The 13,887-nt window shown below is 38.1% G+C and overlaps 1 protein-coding gene across 1 annotated transcript in view; it reads right to left on the bottom strand.

The window, feature by feature from the left end:
- Positions 1–13,887, bottom strand: part of KIF21A (kinesin family member 21A) — a 95,651-nt gene that overhangs the window by 44,087 nt on the left and 37,677 nt on the right. Inside the window, exons 5-11 of the mRNA XM_074168115.1 lie at positions 13,440–13,574; positions 10,147–10,314; positions 8,209–8,324; positions 3,596–3,791; positions 2,580–2,769; positions 1,782–1,845; positions 781–984 (exon numbers count right to left, since the gene is read on the bottom strand). Coding sequence (XP_074024216.1) covers positions 781–984; positions 1,782–1,845; positions 2,580–2,769; positions 3,596–3,791; positions 8,209–8,324; positions 10,147–10,314; positions 13,440–13,574 — 1,073 coding nt within the window. The remainder of the gene's footprint in view (positions 1–780; positions 985–1,781; positions 1,846–2,579; positions 2,770–3,595; positions 3,792–8,208; positions 8,325–10,146; positions 10,315–13,439; positions 13,575–13,887) is intronic.

Here is a 13,887-nt window from a genome sequence, read left to right on the forward strand (position 1 = left end):
ACTCTACTTTATACTTCAACTGTATTTCAGTTTTATACAGTTTTAGTTGTACTCTTAGCTTGTAGAGGTCTGAAGGGCCATTAGTAGAAAGAGTAGAAGATTAGAAGCATGGACAATTTCAAGGAAGACGGGAAGATCTCTAATGGAATCAAAGTCTCAGAGTACACAAACAGATCCTTGCTGTACTAACTGCTGTCTGAACAGGCATTTATATCAATGACCATGAGCATTTTAGTAGATGAGAAGTTGGACAGCAAAAACCAGCAAAGCATGATGTTGTAGAAAATTAGGAAACCTCAAATTAAAAACATTCATAAAAGCAGAAGATAAAGCAAAAGAAGCCATTCCAAGAGCCACTAAAGAATTCCCAGCTATTCAGAATATCTTTTCTTCAGAAAGCTGTTTCAGTTTTGACATACAGTAGAAAAAAGTTTACTGTTTTTGAAAACTCCTGTTGAATTTTGGATGCATTTCTTAAAAAAAAAATATATAATATAAAAATTTATGGAGAGTACCTGTGCTTTTACCATTATGCGTAATTATATAGAAAAATTCATTACAGCAGAAACATTCATTCTACAAACACTGCGTACTTCACTGGAAGAAAAGACGCAAAAGAAAAATGCCTATAACTTTCATGTGTAAAAGGGTTTGAGGGAACAGCAGTTTAGGATCCAAACCCACACAGCAACAAGAAATGAATTTTAAAGCCTCAGTGGTTAAAAAAGCCACACCTCTCTACTAAAGAGAAAGCAAATAGCATTGTAATTCATACACCACCTCTTTTTCTTTTTCCTTTCTTTTTTTTTCAGCTTTTCTAGATCTTTCTTGGCTATATCTAGAATTTCCATTGTCTCTTTCTCTGAAGAAAGCATAGAAGCAGAAAATGCTGATGGTCCACCAAAATACGTGGATCTTGTTGAAGCTCTTGACAAGTTGCGTCGAAGATTTTCATTCACTGCTTCACTTTCTAATAGTTTTGCTCTTAAAAAGAAAAAAAAAAAAAGGAAGAATTGTAGACCATGAATCAAAAGTATTGCTAATGCATGAGATATATACTCTTTAACATCTGTAACTGTAATGCATTAAAATAAGTCTAAAAAGAAGTTATAAACCAAGGTGAAGTCTCACAAAAAACAAGTGTAGTAAATCCCTTGATGAGACCATTTTACACAATGGTTATGTATATTGGACATATATGATATAGCCTAGACAGAATACATTGAAATGTCTGTATAATATATCTGTGTATATATAGCTGTATGTATATTATCTGCGTATGCTGTATGTATATACACATAACACTAATGCTACAAAAAAGCTCTGGGAATAGGCCAGATTATTTCTTGGAGGTGTATCATGAAAAAAAAAAAAAATCAGGAGAAAATATCTAAATTATTTAATATTTTTTTAATTTAAAGAGAAAGCAGATGCTTTTTTTTAACACTAAATTGTAACAAGTAATTTCTCAGTACTATCATTTATATATGAAGTTATGAAGTTATAAAACAATTGTTTCAAATTTTGCTGTCCTTTGTGGAACAATATCAAGTTATCATCATTATTTAGGCAACATCTTACTTTCATTTCTATTGTCAGCTTCATCTTTAACATTTTAATTTATCGTGGCCAAGAGCAACACCAGATGGTCTAAAAAGCTGAAGGACCACTGTCCTAAAGTTATCCCTGCACAGGAAAACAGTGGAAGTATTTACTTACGAACACTTCTAGTATTTTATTTTTTTTAATAAATATTGTTCAAATACATATTATGCAAATACCTGAGATCTTCAATTTCCTTGATATAATTATGAATCATGTTGCTAATTTCTTCATTACCTTCTCCTTTGAAGGACATAGAGAAAGAGGGAGGTGGGGGAAAGAGAAAAATTGAGAAAGGACGGTAACAGCATATATATTTGAATACAGCTACTAACCACAAGGTACAAGGAAAGAGAAATGGTCATATGGGCTACATGTTTATATCTTATCTGATTTGTAAAAGAGATTTCCTCCTTAAGCTGCACTAAGTTTTTGGTTCTTCTGTGTCATATGATCAGGATTATTACAAGTAACTTTTTCTCTCTCATTTGTTTTCCATATTAGCATCTTCTAACAATGCATGTACCATAAATCAAAAGTAACCCGACAAACAGTGCATAAAAAGAACAATGCAGTCATGGTAAGTCAATCAGTTGATTATTCTATGAGATGAAAAGCAAGCCAACATTCACCCATCTGTGTCCAGGTCCTCATCTGAAGCAAAACATTTAAGTCCATATAAAACTAAGCATACAAGTAATTCCTATCCAAAGGTATTATTTCACGTTTCATGTTGCTCATTGTCCTAAATGAATGGTCAAATCGGGGTACCAAACTATTTCTGTTATTAGAAGTCTCCAGAAACAGAGGAAAGAATTAGACGGGGGCCTATCCCTGCCAAAGCCGGTCCTACATTACTGTTACAAAGGTATAGCTTCATTCTAAGGGATGCAAAAACAAGCAAAACCAAATAACTGATTTAAGTTCATGAACTTACTAAGCAGTTTACACACACGCAGAAGGCACCCACAGCATACCTGCTCTGGCTAGCACTTGGTTAGCCTGGTCACTCATAAGCTGCGTTATTCTGGCTCTCAGCGCATCAATAGTCTCTTGCATTGCTTTAATTCTAACACGCAGGTTGTTGTTTTCTGTTTGCAGCATCGCATTTTCATGAAACATGTCATTGATGCTTTCAACACCTTCTTCATCTATAATCCTTTTACCCTTAAGAAAGTAAAGATATTTTATTACTAGTAAAAGCTGACCTACAGATGAAAAAAATTTTAACTTGCCAAAGCAATCCACAGATTACTTGAAATTCCACATGGACACCCATAGCAAAAGATATTCTTCTCTCAAAAAGTGTAAAACAATGGATAAACAGATAGTTTTCAAAACATTGATGTCTGGCCAACACCTTACCATTTGTATGCTATGTAATTCCATCTTAGTCTGAAATACAAACTCTTGAAGAGGTTACGAAATGAGAAGACAATTCTTTATCAAATCGGGATACTATCTCAGGGATAACAAAGGAGCAAGACACTGTTTGGCAACCACATTTATTGGTGAAAACATTATTTGTTAAAAATTTCAGAAAGAAATGGTTATTGTGTAGTATGAGTATAAAGCTTATGCAATTTAAAAGGTATTTTTAAAAACACAAATTGTTTTAGCTGTCTAAGTTTAAGAGCAATACACAATAACTGTTCACATTCATTTGTGTCCCAAGCCAAATCTGGTCATTTTTGATTTGGAAGTGATTATTTCTCATTGCTGAGCAAAACAAGGTCAATTTTTGCCTTTCAAAAAGCAAATAGCATGCAGCATCTGTTGATGTCATTGGCATTCATTGATGCATCTTTTCTCTAGGGATGAAATCCAGGTTTTCTAAAAACATTTGGTAATCACTGGAATTAGAAGTGCTGTTTAAGTTAGGACTGCTATTCATTTTTTTTTTTTAGTGTATAAACTAGAAGTAGCCAACAGAAAAACAAGCTGTAGAACTGTAAGCATTTAAAAAGCAGAACTTCTAAGAGGATACACTTACTGTTTTGTATTCCATGAGTTCCATCTGTAGCCGTGTAATCTCACTGCGCAAAGCATTTATTTGTTGACTAGCCCTATCCTGATTAACCATCACCTTGTTCTTGATGTTCCGTGCCCGGTTGGCATACTTTAATGTGTTCAAGGTCTCCATGAAGTCTCGATCTGAAGGACTCACACATGCTATCATGAGTGTTTGACTGCAAGTTACAAACATAGGTCAGCATTACACATCAAGAACAAAAGGAGGAGAGAGAAGCTAACAAGTCTTCAGGCTGAAGGTGAAACAAGAATAGTGACTTCGTAACACCTGTGAAAATACTCCTCTAACGCACAGTAGAAGACTGTCAACTACAAATTTCAGCACTGTTACATCTCATATCACCCCAGCGTAGCACAGGAGATGCTACATCATTAATTGCTCTATGTGTAAAGTTATAAAAGCAATTAATCCGTGTTCCTAGAGGGTTTTTTTCCAAATTATATTGTTTCCCTAAATCTCAGTTTATGTGTGATTAAGTCCTTAAGATCAACCTAAAGTCCTAGACATGAATTTGAATCACAAAGTAGTCAGGACTGCCTACTCTCATTAATTCCTGAGGTTCCTACATACTTAATCCGAAAGCTGCCTGAATGTTCACCTTAGCTGTCCATGCATGGACACACAACTGCCTAGGGTACTTACCATCTACCTCAGGTACTACCAAGATGCAAACTGCCTGAATTCTCCACTGCGAGTTATCTCCTACTCTCCAATAGAAGCCCACAAGCTAGTACTTACCCTTAGTACATCTGACTATAACTATTTATTCCATGTCTCAGACCACCACTGCCTAGAGCACTTCCACAAAAAGCAGCAGAACCTGAGTTCTAGGCCCAAGAAGACTATAAACAACCATCTTCCTTTCAGGGTCCTACAACACCCTCTAGCTATCCCATCATGGGATATGCAGGGTAACACTATAACTCCCTGCTCCAAATGGAAGACTGAGCAGACAGACAAGCAAGAATCAGTGGGACAAAAGCAGAAGGCAGGCAAAAAGTTATTCATTCCAACCAAGTGGTTTCATCATTCAATAGGCAGATGAAGGAACCTCTCCTCTCTTCTCCCTGGAGCACATTCTCATTTCACATCAGATGAGAACAGCCTAGAGGGGTCAGAACTAAGAGTTCCAGCTGTAGATCATACTCTGAAGGTGCCTACATGGCCTAAATCCCCAATAGAGGGAAACACCTATATTTCATGAACTGAGTCCTCCCCTCCAGATTTGGAAGAATTCGCTTCTCTCTTGTATGTTAAAGCTTAGGTGGTTGCATTAGGAAGAGTGCACTGTCTCCAGGGCAATGGAGCAGTATCTGCATTAGGCAGACCAGATTCTGATCTTCATTTTCTATAATTTCAGACCAAGACAAACAAATTAATCCCTTCAACCCTTTGTGAGGCAAACAATTACTTTCACCATACACACTGGGAAACCAGACTGGAAAGAGTAACTAGCCTGAGGATACAGGGAAGATTCAGTTTCAGCAATTCTTTTCTCAGACCTCCCATGTACCTTTGTGTGAGTTCCCCAAAATGTTTGAGTTTAGTCCTCAAGACAAGAATATCTGAGATTAAGAACAAATTATTAATTCAGACATCAGGACTACTTGTGCTTTCAGTTGAGAATGTGATTACTATTCTAAAATTCAGAAGACTAGTTCTGCTAGGTGTTTGTCTTGAAAACTGAACAACTTGAACTCCACTTTCCTGTCTGAATCATATAGTGGGTCAGTTTGTTGGGGTTTTTTGTACAACTCTTCATTAACAGCAAACTTCTAATTTGACATGTCTCAGCATATATATCATCTGGACAAGCTCGAGAAGTGGGCCCGTGTGAACCTCATGAGGTTTAGCAAGGCCAAATGCAGAGTCCTGCACCTGGGTCAGGGCAAACCCCAGTATCAATACAGGCTGGGAGATTAAGGGACTGAGAGCAGCCCTGCTGAGAAGGACTTGAAGAAAAGGTGGATGAAAAGTTGGACATGGGTCAACAATGTGCGCTTGCAGCCCAGAAAGCCAACCCTATCCTGGGCTGCAGAAAAAGAATCATGGCCAGCAGGTCGAGGGAGGTAGTTCTGCCCCTCTACTCCACTCTGGTGAGACCCCACCTGGAGTACTCCATCCATCTCTGGAGCCCTCAGCACAGGAAAGACATGGGCCTGTTGGAGTGGGTCCAGAGGAGGGTCACAAAAATGATCAGAGGGATGGAACACCTCTGCTATGAGGACAGGCTGAGAGGTGAGGTTGTTCAGCCTGGAGAAGCGAAGGCTCTGGCGAGAACACATTGTGGCCTTTCAGTACTTAAAGGGGGCCTACAGCAAAGATTGGGACAGACTTTTTAGCAGGGCCCATTGTGATAGGACAAGGGGTAATGGCTTTAAACTAAAAGAGGGTAGATTTAGACTAGATTTAAGGAATTATTTTTTTACAATGAGGGTGGTGAAACACTGGCACAGGTTGCCCAGAGAAGCTGTAGTTGCCCCATCCCTGCAAAAATTCAAGGTCAGGCTGGACAGAGCTCTGAGTAACCTGATCTAGTCGAAGATGTCCCTGCTCATTGCAAGGGGTCTGAGTAGATGACCTTTAAAGGTCCCTTCCAACTCACGATTCTATGAACACATAAATAAAAAGAGGGGGGGGGGAGGGGTGTGCATGTGTGCACAAATTTAACGTCAGAAACAGATAGAAAGAGTATATCTGAATATTCTCGTAAATGCTCTGAGACAGCATTTGTGATCTACACATTATACACTAAATTTTGCAATTTCTCCTAAAGAACAGGAGGGGGAGCAGTAGAGCTATAAAAGGAAAACATTTTACAGTCAAAATACTATTTTAACAAAAGTGCAATTTTAGAAGTGTTTGGAGAAAATGCTCATTAGCTAGTCTATTTGATATAAAATTTAGTCTAGCAGTGCTATTTGTAGTTATTTCCAGGAAGAGCTATGCTCTTGACTTCTGCTGATTATTTTTTCATAATTCTTGACTTTCTTTCTCCCTTAAGCACTTCTAAAAATTCTAGCCTTTATTTTACTTTTTTGTCTGGCGCTTTGCTTTTTCTTGCACTGCAGTGCTGCAGGGCATCTCTCTAAAGAATAGAGCAACAATTTAAGAACTCTCTTCCGCTTCTCCCTATTCCTTTGTGAAAGATTCAGAAAACTTCCTACCCTCCTAAAAACAGCAGTCAATGATATTGGATTAAATAGAGGAATAAGAATACTAACTTGCTGAAGCATACTCAACTACACCCCCTTTTGTATTTGTACATGTTAATGTTAAAACAATACAGATTTTATTTTTGTAACAAATTTGTTAATGTTTGAGTAGACGAAGCTTCTAGAGGCCAAAGCCTCTCTTCCTTGCCAGTGCAGTAGGTACACAGAACAGGTTCCTTGTCCTGGTGTGGGGTGGCGCAGGGCCAACTTCCCCTACAGTGACAGAGGCTCTTGCTTGTACCTGTTGCCGTGGCAACCAGGGTCAGCTGACCTGGTTGCTTACCCCATGGAGGGGTCCCACCTGTGGGGAGGCGTGGGCAGGTCAGGTGACCCAAACTGACCAATAGGGTGTTCCATCCCATCTGCCCATGCTCAGGATAAAAGCTGAGGGATGGCAGGGGCCTAGTTGCCTCCTCTCCAAGGGCTCTTCTTCAATGAGGATCATCCTGTCAGTTTGTCTACCTTTGATCCCCATCAGAGTGTTCCGGAATCCAGTTCCCATTCATCACTGAGACCAGTCTGGGACTTTCCTAGTGCCCGACAGTGACATCTCCCTGGGAGCTTGATACGGGTTTGTATATGTTTATATATTTTGTATCTATTTATTTCCCTTTTTTTTATTTTAATATTTCATTAAACTAATTTAGTTTTGCCTAAACTCATAAATCTCTTTACCTCTCTTCTTCCTCTGGTTGGAGCAAGAGGTGGGGGAGAGCATCTGTAATCTCATTATTAGGCAACCCGGCCCAAACCACGACATTCATACAGACAACTCCAGTGACAGAGTGGTTTGCTTTTATTAGGCTCTAATCCAACATCAGATAACTGGACTATGCCCTGAGATATACAAACTTTACAAAAGATGCCAGTGTCTGTGGTGAGCTGACTCCATGCTCCTGTGCATGGCAATCGGAGCAAACAAGCACCATTTAAAAATAAAAAAAAGTAACAAAAAACAATCTCTGAAGGAGAAACTCATCACAGGTTTAAACTACACTGTAATTACAAAGGCTCTAACACAATAACAAATTTTACCATTTATGCTGTCTATAATCTAAAGATGTCTTCATGGAAAGGACTTGTCCTGGTAATTTCTAAGTAACTCAAAGCATCATGTCTAGTAAAGTTATAACAGCACTGAAAAAAGAATGCAAAAAGCCTCTTTAAAATCCTGTATTCCTAAAATCCTTTCAGATTCCCAGCATTTTCTATCATGACAGTAATTTATCTTCAGAACCTCCCTCCAACAAGAAGAGTGGCTCTTTTATCGTTGTTTAATGTTTATTTTACTTTCTGAAGATTATGTACTCATTCATGTTCATTCACAATGAAATACATAAAATGTTCTAGTTTTCATACCTGTTTCCCCCAAGAGAGTCCTGAAGTAGCCTTGTAAGCTTTGAATCTCTGTACGGTACGTGAGTTGCCTTCTTACTTTTATCTCCCAGTGCACTTATTACATTGCCAAGTGCCAGCTATAAAACACCAAATCACATAACACACAAGTTCGAATCAGTTCCTGAGTAGTTTTATATTTTTAAAAAGCTATAAGCTGAGATCTACATATTGTAAAGAAATTATTCTCATGGAAGTTAACATAATTAAAAAAATTCTGAAGATTTTTACATTTTACAGTAGATCTCTTTAAACTTTCATGCTATCAGCAGTGAATCAGATGACTTGCAGTCTGGTATCTGCAAGTGCTAAGCAAAATTTGCATGCACTGTCTATTAATATTTCATACACACTAAAGTTAGAACTACTTCACATAAGAAACATTTACTTTTGATGATTATTAAAGCTGATCTCTATCTCTAGCAGCAGCAATATTCTTTTTTAAATTAATTCTATCAACTCTGCTTTATGCTAGATTTATAGAGAGATATGGGGAATTGACATGAAAAAAAAAATCAGAATTTACTATCCCTACAGATATGAAATAAGGAGGTCTGATGAAGATTACAGCATTTAAGGCTTGAAATTATGTAGTCCATTGCTATCCTATTTCATTCCTAAGAAAGGGTCTAAATCATGTTTATAAACAACCTAACATTTGGCTGTAAAATTATTTTTAGAAGTGCAACTGCAGGTACTTCAGTCAGATTATTCATATGTCAAATTAAAGAACATTCCTCTAGATGGCACCCTGTACAGCCAATTCAGAGTCTTGAAAATGGTCTTACTGCACCCAGCAGTTGAAGAACTGCATATACACCGCATTCTGTGACTGCTTTGAACTATTTAAATCCCTTTCAATCTGTTTCCCAAAACTGAGGGCTGGAATTCACTGTAAATGAAAGTTTTGTGATCATATAAAATAATACTTTTATCACACCGATTTTCGCTTTCATGCATTTTGTATCCAATTTGTTAAGGATACATCTATTTCATCTAAGCCTCCAAATTTATGTTGGCTCTGTGTTTAAATCAATGATGAAGTTGAACTGAATTTCCTTTGTCTTCCATATAATATAACCAGAGTAACTACAGAAAACAAACACTGTCGTGATAGCAAGAGAATCACTAAGAAAGTTCTAGTTGCAGAATACCTCTCTGGTACTACACACTAGATCAGAAAAAGCGCATGTTTTTGCATAAAAAAAAAGTGTACTTTGAGTCTTTAAAAACAGAATTGCACAGAGCCTCCACACAGCCAAGTAGCTCAAAACAAAGGCATAAAAGTACAGTCTCCACTGATAATCACTAGTTCTACTTTTCAGTGTAGTCATAATTAAATAAAACAATACACTTCATTAAAAATCTGCACAGAGAGCCAGTACACAGACCAAAAAAATATAAAGTGATGCTATAAGTTAAAAATTGCATTTCTACTTAGAAGTGTTTTGCCAAGGGTTGTATTACATTATGTTTCATAATTATAACAAAGAACCAGGATCTGTTGATCAGTTAAGCTTATTCATTGTTGACATTTCATATGCCGGTACTCCTTGCAAACTGCCTGTAATGTTCTCCAATTGTTTGGGTCTTGACAGAATAAAAAATGAAAATAAAAAATGTTAAAATAATGTCTCTATCTTTTAAAAGTTAGCATAACATATTATATTGTATTTTGCCACAATTAGAAGTGCTATAACTTGCTAGTTAGGGTCTAGTATAACAGAGAAAGCGTTAGCAAGCCAGAACCCAGTAAGAATCAATATACGCTGTTACGTCTCATGCTACAGTCCTTGTTATGCACATAATCCATTTCTATTTTAGGGACTACAAAAACAATTGATACAAGAAGGAAGCAAAGATGGTACCAATAGCCTATGGAAACAAATTGTGTAGTCTTACTAGTCCACAGTTGATGGAAATGCCTTCTTTTGCCCTTTCCCCTGTAGCTCCTGTTCGCTTTAACCTTTCAGATCCTGCTAGATCAACAAAATGGAACTTGGCAGTAAGAGTTTCAAATTCATTCATTTCAGAAGATTCAGATATTATCCTGTTATCAGTGGCATTATCCTGAAATAAAGAAGAACCCATAAAGCTTGGTAAGATCTTTCACATTAACATTTGTCTACTGCAAAATTCAAATCAACAATTAATTACAAGACTACCTGTTTATCATGCCCATCTCCTTCCTTATTTATTTATTTATTCTCTTATAACAACATCAACATCTCTCAAAAAACTGTCTCCATTTTAGTCATATCCACTAACATATTCTTGATGACCCAGGTCTAGATGCACATGAATACCTGTATACCAATTGCTTCTAAATATGGCCTACAATTGTTTCAGGGAAGGGGAGAATAGGCATATTAAAAATATAAAACTTATCAGCAACTTAGTCAACAAGATGTGTACCTCTCCTGGAATGCAAGTCATAAATCAATTGTCAAAGGAAATTGATTTTTAAAAAAGTAATGATAATATTGCCCTCCTAAATTAGCAGTTCATAAGCCTGTCAAATAACTGAAAGATATTTTGATTTTACACCTCTCTAATCCCCATCATCAGCTTCCCTGTAGCATGATTCTTCAGCTTCATTTTAGGAATTGTTTTTTTAAGTTTTCCCAGCAGCCAGTATTCCACCAGCAGTTCTGACTTGATCAGGAAATAAGGACAGCAGAGAGAACAAGAGAGAAAGAAGAGGTTCTTTTCTTTTTCTCCCTGCCCCAAGGAAGTTGTAATGACCGGCACCTGATGCACACTTCCATCAGTGCCCAGGAACACACTGCACTATGGGCAGGTACTGAACCCTCAGCCTCTTCCCACTTCACATCCCAAAGCACAACAGTAAAATTATCCTATTTCATTAGATAATCCTCCCAGGCCTTTTTTTTTGTCAATTACTGTAGCTGTACCATATACTGTGATTTATTTTACTCTAAGTGTAGTTTGACCTGTTGCTGTGAAAGCAACACCAAATGAGAAAAATCTTTAAATCATTCAGTTGCTGACCTTCCTGCTAAGATACCCATTGCATGGCAATTTCTACCTACTTGCCATGGCAGCACATAATAGGCATATATCTAGTGTATACTTGACTTATATGCATACAGCCCAATCTACAGGCTTTATTAGGAATATTCTATCACAGTAAGCATGGATTGTTTGGGGGTTTTATTTTAAAAAACCTCAGGTATTCTGGGGCAGCGATCTTTATGTCCTTAATCTGCCAGCCCACAGCTCCCTCCAGTATTGCAACAGGTAACGTGTGGCTGCAAACCAAACTGTTCTCACAGTAATTAAACCATGCTGCTTAAGTGATCTCCTTTTGTAGCAGTTTCAGAAGAAACCAGGAATTGTGCCACTTCCACGAGACTCGACTATCACACTTTTTCAGCTATTTTGACATTTGTGCTGCTGGTGGATCACTCTCTCTTTCCCAGACCTCAACGCAACAATTAACGCACCCTTTCCTCTCTCACTTATTTAGTAAATCAAACATACACCCAGAAACTTCTGAGAAGCACGGACGGGACTGTGTGAACACAGGGTGAGGAGCAGGGTGGCTGTGCACTGCAGCCCTGGCTGCCTGCCCACCCCGGGCACCCAGACCATGCGCAGAGAGACAGGCACAGAGCCCACACAGTCATCCCTGGAACTACGTTGCCCTAGTAACGAAGGTCTCCCAAAACTGTTGTCTACAGACAGCAGCAACAACAGAAACTTGAGCTGCATCTCTCCTGGCCATCCAATAAGGGCTCTTATTAATTTGTATTCTGGGAGCATTCAGAGGCCAGTGTCAGGTCTAATCTCTACTCTCCTAAATACTACAGGGAAAAAGGAGGGTGCTGTTTTCAGATTCAGGATCTAGCAATGCCCTACTCCAGGCAGACAAATTACCTTGTTCATGTCCCCTAAAAAAGAAGGAACAAAACACATTTTGACACAAGGCAGAAGGTGGCCACCTATTCCTCTAACACAAGCTTTTGTTAAGAACCAGGCCAGGGCCAGGCAAGAGTCCTGCAGGTGGCTCAGCTAGTGGGGAAGGCTGCAAGTGCACCAGCGGGTTTCTGTGCTGAGGGCCTGCAGGAAACAAGGCTCCCAGGTAAGTTCTCACTCTTCAGCTGCACAGACAGTTTTCAACAAAACCTCCAAGCATACAGTGTCCCTGTGCAGTGACCAAGGTACCCTGTCTGGGATGAAGTGTGATGCCACCCCCTCCTGAGTGAGAAGACAGCTGCCCACGCCACCAGGTCCACAGTTTCAGTGTGGAAAGCAGGAAGGAGTGTTTTTAACCGGTATAAATGAGGTCTACATACCACAAGGGAGCAGGGGGTGACCCTCATTTTGCCTGCAAATGATTATTTGTAGTGTTTAAAAAAAAAAAAAGCAACACCACCCCGAAGACATTAAAAATCAAGTTCACTGTTCCACATGCTTAAAAATGTGATATCCATGTATAAAATACTAGCGAGGTACTTAGAAGTTCACCAAAATTTTTAAAAATGTTGATACTTTTAGAATAATCAAATTAACTCCCCCTGAAACTACTGCAGTTCTCAGTAGTATGGATTTATTCAAAACTCTCCTCTTTACAAGATACACCAACAGCAACTGACAACTGAACGTTTACAGGAGAAAAAAAATCTTCTACAGAAGAACTCTGTGTATATTCATAATTTAAATTTCAGGTTAAATGCATAGACTTAACACCACATCTGAACCCCAAATACATATCCATTTGAAATAAATATGCTAAGCTTCAGAATCGAATGCTTTTCTACTTGCTCCTTGTTGGATATCAACACTTAGTCTGGAATATCCAAGCATTTTCAGATAGCTGCAAGCTTAAACCAAACTACTAAGACACTTAAAAATGCTTTCCCAATTAAAGACAAATTACATTTTAAACTTTCTTACTTGTGTATGTTGCAACAAAATACTGAAGAAAACGCTAGAGGAGAATGGGCAGGTTCATGTACGAGACTGCAGTTTATTGTTGCCTCTGGCTAGGGGATGGTTACATATGCACAGATTAAATCAAATTATTATAATGCTTAGCAAATTCATCGAGCATGATGATGACTGTAGCATCTTTACTAAGTGCAATTCAAATAGCAGTGGCTGCCAAAACCATATTCACATTTTGAAAAATGGTTACTAAAGTGAAGTTTAATAACCGCAAAGATACATACAGTGTTAAATGCAGGACAGACTCTGGTTTGACATAAGTGTATAGTAAAGATAGCATGTGACCGTGAGCTCTGAACGTTCATCTGAGTGCTGGCAGTGGTTCGAGACAAAGCTCCCAGCTTTAAGCACTGCATCATCTAGAAAACAGACAAGAGGTACATTGCATTGCTTGCAGTTTGAATAAAAGTGTTCCTATAACACTGTTTTGGATATAAATTAGCTTTTTCTCTTTGCTATGATTTCAGTTCCTATATGCTAAAAGCACAAAGATTCTTAAGCAAGCAAACTAAAAGGGTTTTTTTGTGGTTTCTGAAAGAAAACACTTAAATCTTTGTACCCCTCTTTATTGTCTCCTGGTAGTAACATAGCAATCTTCCTTCCATTCACCTGTGGCAAAAATGTATAGTACAATAACATTTTTATTCAGGTTTGCAATGCACAGACACTTAT

This window comes from Numenius arquata, chromosome 2, assembly GCF_964106895.1.
Source record: "Numenius arquata chromosome 2, bNumArq3.hap1.1, whole genome shotgun sequence".
NCBI lineage: Eukaryota > Metazoa > Chordata > Aves > Charadriiformes > Scolopacidae > Numenius > Numenius arquata.